Source organism: Ailuropoda melanoleuca, chromosome 8 (assembly GCF_002007445.2).
Source record: "Ailuropoda melanoleuca isolate Jingjing chromosome 8, ASM200744v2, whole genome shotgun sequence".
Classification (NCBI taxonomy): domain Eukaryota; kingdom Metazoa; phylum Chordata; class Mammalia; order Carnivora; family Ursidae; genus Ailuropoda; species Ailuropoda melanoleuca.
In genome coordinates this window covers 115,453,205-115,469,795 of record NC_048225.1, presented here as the reverse complement: position 1 = coordinate 115,469,795, position 16,591 = coordinate 115,453,205, and the positions used below count along the sequence as shown (strand labels likewise).

The 16,591-nt window shown below is 35.4% G+C and overlaps 1 protein-coding gene across 3 annotated transcripts in view; it reads right to left on the bottom strand.

Annotated features, from left to right (window-relative positions):
* Positions 1-16,591, bottom strand: part of SPATA17 (spermatogenesis associated 17) — a 175,746-nt gene that overhangs the window by 128,249 nt on the left and 30,906 nt on the right. For all 3 annotated transcript variants that reach the window (XR_004627369.1, XM_034667195.1, XM_002926656.4), the window contains exon 5: positions 10,353-10,456. Coding sequence is in view for 2 of the 3 variants with exons in the window: in XM_034667195.1 (XP_034523086.1) it covers positions 10,353-10,456 (104 nt within the window). In the remaining variant the exon portion in view is untranslated. The remainder of the gene's footprint in view (positions 1-10,352; positions 10,457-16,591) is intronic.

The window sequence follows — 16,591 nt, the reverse complement described above, 5'->3', positions numbered from 1 at the left end:
GGAGTGAAGCATTCGGGCTTCAATCTCTTAGGTGAGGGATTAAAGTTGTACTCTGAAGAAACTGAGAGAAAAGGCATAGGACTTAGAGTATAATAACTTGTGGGTATGACACACAAGATATCTTCCCTTGCCCAACACCCAATGGCAGCGACAGTGTCTACTCCCTCAGTAGAGCAACAGAAGTTCCTCTGGAGAAACTAAATAGCCTAAAAGAAACTAAATAACCCCACATACTGGCATTTGGGCATCCACTAGCAAAAGGAGTCAGCTCCCTGACTTATCACCTTAAAAGTAAATGAAACCTACCAGCAATAAAATCTTCAATGTATGTACACATTGAAATTGGCGTTTCAATTTCTCACACTCATGTACAAATGAACACACACACCAGTTATGTCAGGATAGATTCTAGTATAAAAGGGAAAACGAAAATAGTCAACTTGAAGAAAAACAAAAAACACAGAGACTGAATAAAACTTAAACTCTAAACTTCTGTTATTACCTATGCTGATTATTTTACATTTGCTACACCCCCAATTCATTCTACATACTTCGGTGCCCTGCACTGTGACCAAAAAGCTAAGCCCTACAAACTTTATCACTTAGGCTAGTTTTCAGCTGGATTTAATCTAACAGAAGACTAAAATTCAGGAGGAAGAAATTGGGTATTTTTACCTCATTTCCGTCTCCCTTTAGTGCCACATACCTCTGGAAACAGCTGCATTCCTTTACAAGTATAGGTCATGGCCAGGGGTGGAGGTTGCAAATTTCTCCTTGGCTCTTACTATAACCATTAATGCTATTTTTTTGCCTTAACTCTTTGACCCTGGCAGTAGCAACATGCCACTGTTGTCAGCCTCAAATGCCAAAACATCCTTTTCTGTGCCCTTAACCCTGCACATATCTCTGAAATCATCCTTTCATTTAACTCTCTCAATTTGAAAAATAAATCCTGAAGTGGATTCTGCTTCCTGCCAAGACCCTAATTGCTCTAGTACTTTTAGAGAAATATGAGATAGTTCATTAACAAAATAATAACAGAATTATATGAAAGAAGAAAAGATCCAAATAGTAGAAATATTTAATGAAAGTTTAAAATTATTGCTAAAATAAAAATTTTAGTAGGGTAGGAAGGAAGTCTCTCACAAATATAGAATGAAAGGACAAAGGCCCAAGGTGAAGGGAGTGGGGGCAGAAAGGTAAGAGACCTAGCACATTACTTCTGGAGGTCCAACATCCAACCAATAAGAACCATGTGAAGAAAGAACCGAAGGAAACAGAAGTGAAGAAATTATCTCAGAAATAATATTGTATCTTAGAACTAAAGGATACATTGATAACTCAAACAATGGATGCAAAATACTTATAAAAATCATAATTGAGAAATTTCAAAAGTTCCAGGGGAAAAATTCAAAACAATCTGTAATGCCCACAAAAATGTACCACTGAATCCACCAACATGATCATACCAATGTCACACCTCCCTCAGCCAGTGACTGAGAATGAGGAATGGAGGTACTAAGGCAGGATTATTCTGGTGAGACAGCAGACTCCTCCAAAGGGTAACCGGCTTGAGGACAGCCCATCAGCCTTTCTTGAAAATGTACTGCAGTTCCAGTCTCTTCCCAATCTTCTTTCTCTCTCTCTTTTCATAGGTGTCAGACTTACATTGTGGACTAAAGGTTTCCCCCCACCTTTTCCTGCTTCTTCCCCACATTAAATTTCTTGTACATCTAATTCCATCTTAGTATTTGCTTTTGGGGGACTTAAACTAACACTGTTGAAAAAAAAATAGATCATTTTCAAAGGAAGGAGAAACAAACAAGTAAGCAGTTAGCAATTTTGAACGTTGGAAAGCAATGGAGCATGTCTTCAAAACCCTAAGGGCAAATGATTTGCAACTGAGGTGGTTTTATCCAGCCAAGCTACTAATGGAGTTTGAGGATAGAATAAGACATATTTAAAACAAGTAAAGACTCCCAAAATTGCCTTTCATGCACATTATTAGAGCAGTTGCTCCAGAAAAACAAGAAAATAAATCATAAAAACACAACACAGATCCACAAAACAGAGAGGTCAGCCCCAGAGAAAGTTAAGAGATGTCTTCTCAAGAAATCTGCATCATGTCTAAAGAAAATGCAGTCTTGTTTGGAGCAGGATGATGGAGAGGCCAAAGAGGGCAAGCTCCAGAGGAAGAGGGGACTTACTGAATTTCCTGATAGGATAGAATACCTGGGAAATAATCAATGGCAGATATAATTTGCAGATAGGGCAAGAAGAAAAATATAAGGAAAATAGAAATTAATTAAAAAATGGAATAAGGCAAATATATTCATCCTACATTAATTGCCTTTGTAAGGAACTTTGCTTCTGTAATCATGATAATGTAAATACTAATACTGATTTCTCTGAAAATAGATGGAAGTGGAGATGGGAAGAACATGAGTTAAACCCTCATCTACCATTTTATGTGAAAGTAATGTAAAAGATCCGAGGATGTAAAATCAGACGGTATCAGATACACATATAATTTAGAAACATTTGGTGTAAAAAGAAATAGCTAAAAGAAAAAAGTGGTCACCACTAGGAACATAGTGAGGATATGGCAAAACAATTCTTTTATCTATCATAAACATTTGGTAATAAGTAATATATATATAATAATATGCATGTATTATATAGACATATATTCTTTGTCACTTTATTTTTTTTAAAGATTTTATTTATTTATTTGAGAGAGAGAAAGAGAGCGCCAGGGGAAGAGCAGGGGGAAAAGGACAAGCAGACACTGTGCTGAGCATGGAGCCCAACGCAGGGCTCGATCTCAGGGTTAGGCTGACACGGAGCCCCATGTTGGAATACATGCTGGGCATGAAGCCTGCTTAGGATTCACTTTCTCCCTTCCCCTCTGTTCCTTCCTCAGCTCAAGCTCTAAATTAATTAATTAATTAAAACCTTTAAAGATAAATCAATAAAAATGTAAAATAATTCTAAATGTCAAAAAAAGATGTTTGTGTATTCCTTATTGCATCTTTTCCAACTTTGTTCTATGTTCTGTTCTTTGCTTTTCCTTCCAGCCCTCTGAAAGAAAATTTTTAGCCATGGTTTACTGTCACAAAAATACTGATAACTTAGATTGTACTCAGCAATCAATGTTCCTATAAGTTCTTTTAAAATACACAAGCTAATTCGTGAAATTTTATGTTTGTTTACATTGAATTAAAAATAGCCTCCTAAAACTGAGTATTATTCGTATAATATCACAGAGAAGTATGTTTACAAATATTAGCTCTTCTTTTCTTTGTCCTTGATAGTAATAGCTATTTTTTGTTGAGTGTCAATTATATGCCTAGTGCTTCACATACTGCATGCCTCAAAATATTCTGCAAACTAAATACTGCTGCTCCAATGTGCAGATGAAGAAACCTAATTTCTGTAAGATTAAGTAACTAGTTCAAGTTCACACAACTACAAAGTGGCAGAATCGTGACTAGTCCACATCAATCTCATTCCCAAAGTCAATGTTTCTAGCTGTTCATGTCTTAAACTTGTTAAATTAAAGCTTTCATGAAGTACCCAAGAGAAATGGAAACCTATTTCCATACAAAAATTTGGTATAAATGTTCATAGCATCATTATTCATAATAGAGTGGAAACAACTCAAATGTTCATCAAATGATAAATGGATAAATAATATGTGGTTTATCCATAGAATGAAATATTAATTAGTAAGAAAAAGGAATGTAGTACTGTTATATACTACAGCATGGATGAACTTTGAAAACATCAGGCCAAACATCAGCCACAAAATACCACATTGTAAGATTCAATTTATATGAAATGTACACAATAGGCAAGTCTATAGAGATAAAAAAATAGATCAGTGGTTGCCAATGGCTGAGCAGGGATGGGAAGAATGGAGCTGGGTCACTGCTAAAGGGCACAGGATTTCTTTCTTAGACTGTGGTGATGGTTGCACAACTTTGTGCATATACTAACCACCATAGCATAGTGCACTTTCAATGGATGAACCATTGATATATGAATTATATCTCAATAAAATTGTTACAATAAAAACAAAACAAATATATCTTTTAAAAAATTTCTCATGATACATGAAAAGATAGGCAAAGAATAATAGTCATAAAAATCTTTCTTGCCAAACCATTGTATACAAAATCAACATGCTGAAAAACTTTGATTCACTTTGATGAATGACAAAATTACATTCAAAACAGCACTATTATAAGGTATTAACCAAAAACTACACTGAAGCATTAAACTTGGGGGGAATATATTACTTCCAGCTTAAATTTCTGTAAAAAAAAAGTCAGTTTTCTGCACTCCAAGCTAATAATGTTTTATTAATGCTACCAATCTGTAACTCCGTAGCTGATTTTTAATTTCATTACATAATTTTCTTATTCATAACCTGGGGCAATTTTTGCATATCAGGCTAGATATTATAAAGGAACATGTCTACCAAGTGCAAGCCCAGCCTCAAATTAATCAATTCCATTTATCTTTGTGATAGGTCCACTCTTGGTTATAAAAATATATTCTTACATAATATACATAATTTCTTTTACAATTAATTATATAATAAATAAACTATTTCTATTGATAAAAGAGCAGATAAACTAAAGTTAAGCCTAATGTTGTCTGGTAACCTACATAATTCAGATCAAACATATTCTGATGTACAATATATTTTACTAACTTTTTGTTCTGTAATTATTTTACCCACCCAAAGATAGAAGAATGCACTCGATCGTTTAATTTTCTCTTTGAAACCCAGAAACTATACATTTAATCCTTGATGGCATAAGTAATCAGGATACATCATAATTGTTTTGATACAATATTAAAGTTTGAAATATAATCTTGAAAAGATATCACCTAAAAATATTGCCATAAGTAAACGTAAAGTAACTTTTGCCCAAGGCAAAATGATGAAAACCAACATGTTTATTGAACAAATTCTATATGCAAGTCACTGGGTGTGGAAAGTATCCTGTGAGATGGCTACCAATAATTCCCACTGTGGTATTCATCCTTCGTGGAATCCCCTTGTTTTGGAGTGTAGGATGGACCCAGTCTCTTGCTTCAAATGAACAGAATGTAGCAACATTAGGTTATCAAAAGAACGTGGTTTCCATCCTCATGTTTTCTTGTGTCCTCTTGTTCACTTGCTAATTCCATGTTACAAGCTGCCCTACAGGGAAGCCTACTTGGCAAGAAACCAAGGGACTCAAGCGCAACAGCCAGAATAATGGAGGCCCACAGTGAGTGAGGATCTTCCCCCAGTTGAGCTTTCCTATGAGACTGCAGCTCTGGCTCACAGCCTGACTGAAAGCTCATGAGAGATCTTAGTCTAGGCATGGAGCCCCTCCCAGATTCCTGGCTGATAACGTGATGAGCTAATACGTGTGTACTGCTTTAAGCTGTTGCAAGTGTAATTTGTAAAGCAGGAAAAGATAACTAGAGTCCTGATTCCAATGATTCTCAATGAAAAATAGAATAAAGAAATGTGAAGAAATAATCCAAACAAATGTGTTATATATGTTCTTCTATGAGAAGGAAAACGACACTAACTCAGTAAAATTAACGACCCTAATGATGCTTTTAATAATCACCACACTATTTAAATATAAATATTATGAAAAATACAATCAAACATGCATGCCAAAATAAAATGTAATCATTCTGCCACTCTTCTTAAAAGGGAAGTCTACACCAATGTTCTCAGAATAGCATCCAAACTCTTTAACATGGCCTAAAATGCCCTGTTATGTTATGGCTCCTACTAAACTGTCTGGATTTGTCTTTAACCGAACCTTCTATCATCTTCCATGCATCAACCTCAGTGAGATTTCTTGTGTTAGTGTCCTAATTTCTGCACAATCTTCAGGGCTCAGCTTCACAGCCTCTGAGTAATGTCCCTAACCCCCAGACTCCCACTCCTATGTTGACCAACACAAATCTTTGCCTTAGACGTTCCTCTTCTGTGCTTCCTCTATGGTAGCCCATAGCATGCTTTCATTACATTGTGTATGTAACACAAAGGAAAACAGATTGTGATTTATATTAGAAAGTTAACTATATAGTTCCAATTTTGAGATAGTGGAGTAAATATATCTCTATACCTTCCTCTCTTAAACTTCCATAAAATAATAAAGGTAATAAGAAAATAAAAGGAAACCCTATCATCAGTAAAATTAGAAACACTTAAGAGTAATATATATGAAAAAAGGCCACCAAGAGTAGTGAAAATTCAACCCAGATTAGAGATGTCATGGAGACAGGATACCTTAAGATGCAGACTTCAGAGAGAGACTGTCAGGTGCAGAATTCCTAAAACTAGGTGGCATACTTAGGAGAAAAAACATCAATGCCCCCCTCGCTCAGAAGAATATTGTAGAGCAAAACTTGACCGTGGCAGACTTCGTGAACTACACTGCTGAATGGCAGGGGACATAGGACTAAAAGAGGAAATGCACAGAAATGCTATCTTTGCTATAGATCTCTAAGAGGAGAGTGTAAAAACAATAAACAGTCCTGGAACTGCCATTTACTGTCAAAACAAACAACAAAAGCTAAACCAGTTCAGATACATAGAGACACACATTATCTGTAGGGCTATACTTTGAGCCACGGAGACTTCCTAACACCCCCAGAGCACTCCTTTGGCCCTCCCCCAACACTTTTTACAACACCCCATTCCAAAACCTTAGAAATTTCTTCAAAGTTGTAAGCGTCTTTGGGCGACTGGTACATGCTAATGGGACTGGCTACCAGGAGAACCAATCATGTGATTAGAAGGTTGGGACTTTAAGCTCCACCCCATCCACCTCCAACATCCCTGGAGGGGAGAGAGGCTGGAAGTTGAGGTAATCACTAATGGTCAAAGATTTAATCAATCATACCTAGCGAAGGAAGCCTCCATAAAAATCCTTGAACCTACAGAATTCAGAGATTTTCTGGGTTGAACACATGGAAGTACTAGGTGGATTGATCTTGGGGAGGAGGTCCTAGGAATCTCTGATTTGTAGTCAAGTTGGACAGAAGTTGTGGGTAAACTGGGGACATAACACTTGAAATTGATATCTGTAGTCTGGATGGGGGTGGGAAGGGAGGTAGTCTTGTGGGATTGAGCCCTTAACCTGAAGGATATGATGCTATCACCAGATAAGTAGTTTTAGAATTGAGTTAAATCATAGGACACCTAGCTGCTCTGAGATTGCTTGGCATGGAAAACCTACACATTTGATGACCAGATGTACTGACTATTGAGTAGATAGAAAACAGAGTACTATTTTTCCTTTCCAATTGCCATGCCATATAATCTATCAGTTCATCTAATAAATATAGCAAAAACGTGGTAACAATACCTGTAAATTACAACACAAGAAAATTATAACTAAATAAGCATACAAAAGTGGATATAATTTACTAATAAATCAAAAGAATAACAACGGCTCAGTTACAGATATTCCTAGCACACAATGATGGTTTAATATTAGTGTGTCTCCTCTGCTCCTCCTGGTTCAACAGATAGCTCCATCTTCTCGTGCAGTGCTAGCCACATCCCCGAGACACAATGGTGAAGGTCAGAGTAAACAGATTTGGTCATATTGGGTGCCTGGGCACCAACGCTGCTTTTGACTCTGGCAAAGTGTACATTGTTGTCATCAATGACCCCTTCATTGACATCAACTATACGATCTACCTGTTCCAGTATGATTCCACCCACGGCAAATTCAATGGCACAGTCAAGGCTGACAATGTGAAACTTGTCGGAAATGGAAAAAAGTCCTTCTCTATCTTCCAAGAGAGAGATCCTGCCAACATCAAATGGGGTGATGTTGGTGCTGAATACACTGTGGAGTCCACTGGTGCCTCCACTACTGTGGAGAAGGCTGGGGCTTAAAGGGTAGAGCCAAGAGGTCATCTTTTCTGCTAATGCCCCCATGTTTGTGATTGGCATGAACCATGAGAAATATGACAAGTCCCTCAAGATTGTCAGCAATGCCTCCTGCACCACCAACTGTGTGGCCCTCGCCAAGGTCAACCATGGCATTGTGAAGTAACTCACAACCACAGCCTATGCCATCACTGCTACCCAGAAGACCATGAATGGCCCCTGTGGGAAACTGTGGTGTGATGGCCAAGAAGCTGCCCCAAACATCATCTCTGCCTCTATCAGCTCCGCCAAGGCTGTGGGTAAGGAGGTAATCCCTGAGCTGAATGAACAGCTCACTGGCCTGGCCTTCTATGTCCCCACCCCACAACTGTCAGTTGTGGATCTAACCTGCTGCCTGGCGAATACAAACACAAAGACATCAAAAAGGTGGCGAAAGAGGTATCTGAGGGTCCCTTCAAGGGCATGCCAGGCTACAGTGAAGACCAGGTTGGAAGGGGAGGGGCTTTGAGAGCCCTACTTTGTCATGTAAATGACATCAATAAGGTACACTGTACCTGTATTTCTACTTAGTTTATTAATAAAAATACATTCTATAACACGTCACTAGGTCAAAAAGGAAAAAGGGCATTTAAAAATATTTTAGAAGATAATGAAAAAGCATTTGCTACATTCAGCTTCAATCTGGCTTAAAAACTCTAAGAATGGGGTGCCTGGGTGCACAGTCAGTTCAGCGTCCAACTCCTGGTTTCAGCTCAGGTATGATCTCTGGGTCCTGAGATCAAGGCCCGCATCAGGCTCCATGCTCAGTGTGGAGTCTGCTTGTGTTTCTCTCTCCCTCTTCCTAGGCCCCTTCCCCTGTGCTCTCTCACTCACTTAAATAAGTAAGTCTTTAAAAAAAAAAAAACAAATAAACCTCTAAGAAAGGTAGAAAGAGTAAGTCTGTGATATGGTAAAGAAGATAAAGAATATCAGGCTAAAGCAAATTGTCAGCACTGATACACCAGTATCAGTAGCTAGAGATATACACAGTAAAACTAGGAAGAAAACAAGGATGAATGGAAATACCTGTCCGACAGAACAGGCCTTTACAAAGCCAGCCTTTCACATACTTGTCTCTTTGAGGACCTCCCCCTATCAGTGATGGGCTAGGATAAGCAAGAGAGGCCTCTCCAGTGTACAATTTAAGGACGCCCTCTTGGGGTTGTAAAATGCGGGGTGGGCACCCACATGGCCCTGCCAGTAAGCACCTCTTCAATTTTTGTGCCTTAAGAGCCTCACTTATCTCACTTTTGTCCTAGCCCTGCTCAAATCCCCTCTCTTGCATATTCTGCTAACTCTTTCCTCCAGACAGGCTCATGCCTGCCATTTGCAGAAAGCCAGCCCATCTCCAGGACTTTGGATTTCTTAAGGAAGAAATCAAATAGCCGTCCCCTGGTGTCCACATGCTTCTGAGTTTTGCAACTTCTTCAATTGACCAAGTCCTACTGCAATCCTCCCAGACTTTTAATTGCAGTTTCCAAAGATAACAACCTCACAAATACCCAACATTTAATCTCCAAAGACCAGATCCTCTTATGTACACAGCCTATGTGAGAAATTTAAAAGTTAGAAAAATCAGTTTTCAGATATTTCTTATAATATATGTAACTTTAGGGTCTCAGGCAAAAATCTTATTTTGACAATTTATTGTGCAATTGTTCTCTCTAGTTCAAAGAATTTTAAGAGTAAAGTATGTGAAAAAAAATTAAAACAACTACATAAATGGCAACTGTTTTTAGTTGTTTTTTAAATCTAAACATATGATAAGCCTATCGTCACTTATATGTTATTAGAATGGGGCATATTACAAGGGGGAAAAAACTATATATTTGAAGTTATATGAAAACTTACACATGCAGCTTTGGTAAAATTGACTGAATAGTGTTATAATAGCTTTACTTTGCATAAATCTACAAAAGACGTCATGCTATTATCTAAATCCAGGTGCTTTCTACATGTTTAAAGAAACAAAGCTGATAGTAAGCAGTCCACTTTAATTATGTTCCATGATGTTTTCTCCTTTGAGAGGCAAGTTCTTACTATCGATCATATTTCTCAAAATACATTTCAGGCTTATCATACTTTAAATCTTCATCTATGGAATCATTTTACAGATAAATCCATCTCTAAATGAGGTAATTTTACCAAAACTATTTTGCATAGAATCAGAGAGGCCTACTGAGAACAAAAAAATAATCTAATTTATAGTACAATAAATTTAAAAATATGACAACAATAAATTTCTAAGGTAAATAGAATCATATATCTCTATCTTATCAATAAATTTCTGTCTAAAATATCACTGAGTTCTAGCAAGTATTCCTAAGTATGGTTATGATCAACATCTATTAAGTAACCTTTTTAAAATTGTCACTAGTACAAGACTCACCTAATTGCATCATTAGTCTCTGAAACAGCTCTCAGGTACTCCTTCAAATAAAAATAATTAAAGCAGTATTTCCGAATCCTATACCCTCGCCATCGCCTCTGAATCTATTGAAGTAAATAAAAAGATAGAATATGCCAGTGAGCATTTTAGTGAAAATATTAACAGTTCTTCAAAACTAAGGTAATGATAGATGGTAACTCATATCAAATAAAGTTTTAGGCTTTCCCACTAATATCACAGTATATACAGTTGCAATGTAGAGTGTACTCAGATTTATTATAAAATATTATAAAGACAAAACATACTTAGAGGTTATTAGATTTTTTAAAATTTATAATTTTTCACAAACACTAAATGTGAAATTAACTACAGAACAATTAAAAATTTGCTTATCAATCTCTACCACTTCCACTTCCTCACCAAACAGATTTTTTATTTTTCATAACCACTGAATTGAAGATGGTATTTGGTCTCATTAAAATTAATTTTCAAATGGGCTTTTAAAATTTGATGGTTTCAAAATCTTTAAACAAAATGTGTCTTATATCTTCATCATGATATTTTAATACTTCTTTAACAATAACAATAGCTAACATTTATTGTATTAGGCACTATTCTAAGAGTTTTGCATTTATTTATGCATTTAATCTTTAGAATACTCCTATGAGAAATATTCTTATCATCTTATTTACAGATGAGAAAACTTCTAAAAAGAGAAGTTATATAATTTCCTCATAATTATATGGCCATTGGTGATGGATCCAGGAATTACATTAGGACTTCAGAGCCCATTCTCTAAACCATTAAAATATAGAACTGGGAACAGAGTGAAATGCAATTTTCAATGAAGAAACGTTTGTTGAAAACACGTATTTTTAGATGGGAGAAGTATGGGGAAAGGGGTGGGGGCTCACAGAACAAACTTATGTGGGCTACTTCATGCCTCATTATGCTCTAGTAATTGTGAGAAATCAATCTCTTTATGTTTTATTTCTATTAGACAAACTCGAAACAAAAACATAACAATGCATAGATCTTTTTTTTGTGGAAAATAAAAAAAAAGCATGACTTCTTTAGAGGAGTAGAGGAAGAAGAAACAGCAAAAGATGAAAAAAAATATTAACCTTGCATAAAGATTTAGCTTCATTGCCTAAAATTTTACTGCAGTTTACATGTATTTCTGAATTATTCACATATTACGAATGATTCTCTTTTTGGATATGAAATCCTTCTAATGTTTTGCACAGTTAGCTAAGCTAGGAACACACACCTTCCCTAAACATTTTTTTTTTAATAGCAAAGGGTGATTAATATAGACACTCTACATTTGTCCATTGGGTTTTATCCCAAAAGCCTATTCTTTTTTTTTTTTTTAATTTTATTATGTTATGTTAGTCACCATACAGTGTATCACTGGTTTTTGATGCAGTGTTCCATGATTCAGGTTTGCGTATAACTCCCAGTGCTCCATGTATATGTGTGCTCCTTAATACTCATGGCCGGCCAAAAGCCAATACTTTTTAAACTCAATATGTTGATCCTAAAATTATTATAACTTGAATGCTGGATCTATAAGAATAAACAGGAAAAATGTTTTACTTGTATTCTCCTATATTTTTCTGTGTTTTAAAACATGACTATTTAAAAGATATTTTACAATCTTTGACACAACATGAAAATTCTAAAGAACTGTTTTAGTCGATCTCCCAGTATAAAGATGACTAAAACCACTGAAGATATACAAAATAGCTTGTAAGAGCAATTAAATCAGAGATAATAATTCTAGAAAGTAACACCAAGTAGAAAAGCAAGCTAGTGTAACAATGTTATAAAATACGTCTTTCCAAATATTTTCCAAACGATCTTATTTTAGAAATTCATTAAATAAGAAAAATTATTTTTTCTATAGTTATATACTCATTTTAGAAACTATCTCTCTCTAATTTGACCAAACTGTATTAGAGCTGACAAAGAAAGATGAGGAATTGATACAAACCACTTCCCTAATGAAAAGAATGATCAGTTGGAATATGTATATGTATATAAATCATTCATGCAAATAAGTGAATATTTTCCTGGCTCATCTAATTTAATCATTACAGTATCATTTTGAGGTAGAGATTATTATTAGTCTCATTTGATAGAAGAGGACACTGATACTTAGGTTAAATCACTGCTTTCGGTCATAGAGCTGGTGGGATGGCTTCAAATATTACACCATATTAAACTGCATGTACAGTCATACAATAAAAGAAGAGAACACTTTCAGATAAAAGTACGGACAGAAAACCATCATCAGCAATAGAAGTGACTTAGGAAAAATGAGAAAATATTAGGATATCAGAGAGTGTTAATGTAGGAACTATTTATAACATGAAAACATCATTAAATTCTAAATAAAATAAGATTAAATGTGCCAGAAAACAGAAAAGATAAATGCTGGAGTACTGAGAAGGAAAAAGGAAAGATGTTGATTTATGATTAGGTCACACTAGAGTGGTGCGTATGCCCATTCAGAGAAAAGAAGTCTGAAAGGATAAAAGTAAAATTGAATCCAGGTCAATAGGAAGGATCACTAAAGAAGCCAGTGGCATGGGCTCCCTCCCACTTCAAACCAGGCAAATACTAGAAACAGCACCAACCACCTCTAGAGAGTTTATAATTGGTGTCTTCTCAGGGGAGCTTCTAATATGCAAACTCCCTAGATATCCACCCAAAGGCAGGCTAAAATTCCTTTCTAAGACAATCCTTTTATTCAGAATTGGGTATTAAAGCAAGTAACGGTTAAAGTAACAAACTAAAACTCATCCACATTAAAAACACTGATTGATAATCAATCAATCTTTAAACAGCTTTGCTAGAGGTAAGTAGGTAAAAGTAGAAAGAAACTGGGTGCTGGACCAGTTTATTGGACCAGGTGAAGACGCTGCCACCCAGTGAAGCGAAGGATCAAAAATTTATCCAGCTCATGAATGTGTCAGGTATTACACTAACTGCTTGAATTCTCACGATAACCTTGTGCATGAGGCATGATCTCCACGTTAAAAATGAGGAAACTGAGGTTAAGTAATTTGATCAAGTTCACATAACCAGTAAAACAACGAATGGCAAAATTAGGATACAAACCCAGCTCTGTCTTATTCAAAAGCCCAGACTTTTTCCACTAAAACATCTTATGGATGAGCTACATAAGAAGAAAAAGTATGTATGTGTGTTCTTTCTTTTAAAAGATACCATTTTCCTATGTTATAAGGAGTCCAGTTTAACCAATCCCTAATTGATATAAGATAGAATACAGTGGGGATTCTACTATACTTTCTCTTATAAGAACAAATGACATCTTCAATTTTGCCTAAATTTCCTGGTGATATTCCAGGACTAGTGAATCAACTTTTAATTAAAAAAAAAGAAAGTTCTTTCAAGAGGCAAGATGACTTTTCATAACATTTCTTCTTAATTTCAAGGTGAATGGGTTATGACTTAAAAAAAAAAAAAGCTAGTATTCATGTCCTTCAAAGTAATTAGCAACTTTCAGTAGTGATTGGTATAAAACAATTATTGTCATTGATCAGCTCTGAATAGATAATTTTAAACAAAGTCATTGTGTGCTCAGCAGATTACAGCTTGTTAACAGGCAAGTTCTAAATGACCTCTTAAGCTAGTCAAATCAATGATGCATATTCCTCATTAAGTAACATCAAAATGTAAGTGGTCTTATAAATAATGTTTATTTTAAGCACTAAAACAAATGGCAAAACCTTGATATACCAAAAGCCATCTGCTCATAGAAAAGATCTTCCCTCCATTGGTTTACTTTTATTCCTCAAAATTCATAGTAACATTACTGTTATCAAAAGAGAAAAAAATATCTTCTCATCTAAAATTAATGAAGACATGGAAAGCAAAATTTCTATTACTAATAATAACCTACCTAGTATCAATGGTCTAAATGTATTTCAGAGCATACATGTAGAACTCTTACTCATAACTATGCTTACATTTATCAGAATGCTCAACATTCTACAAGCACAGAAAAGTAGGTTTACTAGATTTTCAAAGGCATTTAAAAAACAGTAATATCCAAATTTCATATTAGGTGTCACTGAATTATCATGTCAAAAACATATATATATATGAATGGACATCTTAACTAGATATTTTTAACTACCAGAAGATTCTGGATAATCATTCCATATGCAGTTTCTTCTCTTCAATATTGTTTCCCCACTCTACCTGACTTTATATTCCCTTTCACTAAAATCATTTCACAATGTTATTGGTACTAGAAGTAGCAGGAAGTGAGAAGAAATATTCTTTTGTGTGGTGATGGAAAATTTAAATATCCATCCATCATCAGGCAAAAGCTTGGGGTGGTCTAGACGATCCTGTTCCTCTTATTCCTTGGGCTGACGTTTTGGGGATCTTTCTCTATGTGAATAAGACTGTCTCTTATTAATTTGTATTCCTAGAGCCTAACACAGTATCTAGTATATAAGAGACCTTCAACATTTTTTCCTAAATTATTTCCTTAATTACTTCCTAAATCATTCCTGATAAATTCCTATTTATTTCTATCCATCTAATCATGGAATCGTTATTCTAAACGTACATACTTCATAGTGTTACAAACACAAAAACCGGATTATTAATAGTTTAGGAGATTGAAATGGATTCTTATGTATCTGACACATATTCAACTACTTTTTAATTAAAGTCACCATATAACTTTTTCTCATAATTTTATATTTTAGACACAAATGGGAAACAAAAGAAAATGGTTAATTGATGTTTCAAGCTAGATTAATGTTTGTAAATTAAAATTTGTATTTATAGATCCAGACCTCCAGGAAGAAAGAGCCAATAAAGTTATGGTTACTTTGCAAATTGGTTGTTTTAAGTGATCTTTAATCTAGTGATCCTCTTGTTATTATAGTCTTTATTTTTCTTAAAGTGAAGATTTCTATCTGAACTAAAATATTTTGTGACACTAATTTCAAAACAAATCATTTAAAATAACTGAAATAATAAAGGATGAGCCGAGATGCTCTAGGTTCCAGAGAATATCATTACATAAGTATATATGATTGATCAGTAACATGTACGAAATTTTCAGGGTAAAAGGAATTCTACTTGAAATAATCAATTATATCTGTAGCTTTTTAAAAACTCTGTAAGCTTTAGATTATTTCCATTTTTCATTTCTCATAGATTTTGAAAGTGAGAAGAAAAAGTCTGATGGAACATATTTTTTAAGAGATCTCTAAGATACTACACATTAGCACTTCCTGAAATTTGCATTCATGTGATATTGTACCAGTTGTCCTAGGACAGACAAGCGAAGGAGGGCTCAAGATGTGTAAGATAACCCAATGGAGGCTTTTTAAAGACATCATAAGGAAAGTATAATTTGCAGAGAGTACTTCTGTTAATTTCCAAACTCTGTGACAGACTATATATCCTCATTATGTTTAGTTTACTGAAGACCAGTATATTCTAAGAGTTAATGTATAGAGAGATTAGCAGTTGAAATTGCTAGTGGTCCCAGGATTATGATAGAGAACAAATCCTGATGCCAGCAGAAGCAGTAGGTAAAGGCCCCAGCCTTCTTTTACCAGGAGAGGTTTGCCATCCTAAGTCAACCAATTCTGCCTGCAAGGGGAAGCATGTAACACTCAATGTGGTCTCCTACTAATTGTCACTAAGTTTAGAATTCCCTAAGTAAAATGTACTACCAGTAAGATGCTCATGAATGGTGAGGACCAGAGGATCAGTATACCAAGAAAAGCAGAGCGTAAGTAATGAAGTTTCCATAAGAGTTCAGTCCAGGCTTCACATAGTTGTTCTCACCCAGGCACTGAGCAAAGGAGAAGACTAGCAGTAAAGGCAAGAGTACAAGTGCTCAGAAGTAACAGAAATGTGGGTACCAGACCTCTAGGGTTCAATTCCTAACACTATCACTTACTAGCTGTGTGACCTTGGGGAAGGTATCTTTCTGTGATTCTACTTCCTCATCTTTCGAATTGGAATCATTATGATACCTACCTCTGAGAGTTGGTTGTGAGGATTACAGAGAAGGGTTAAAATATTAAAAATATTTAAGACTGGTACCTGGAGGGTAGTAACTGCCACGCAATTGCTAACTCTTATTACTATTTACCAATGGTTCTGACTTACCAAGATTTGGGAATACGTGGTATTGCAATCTTTTTCCTGCCTGGCCTCAGAGACATATAGCTCCC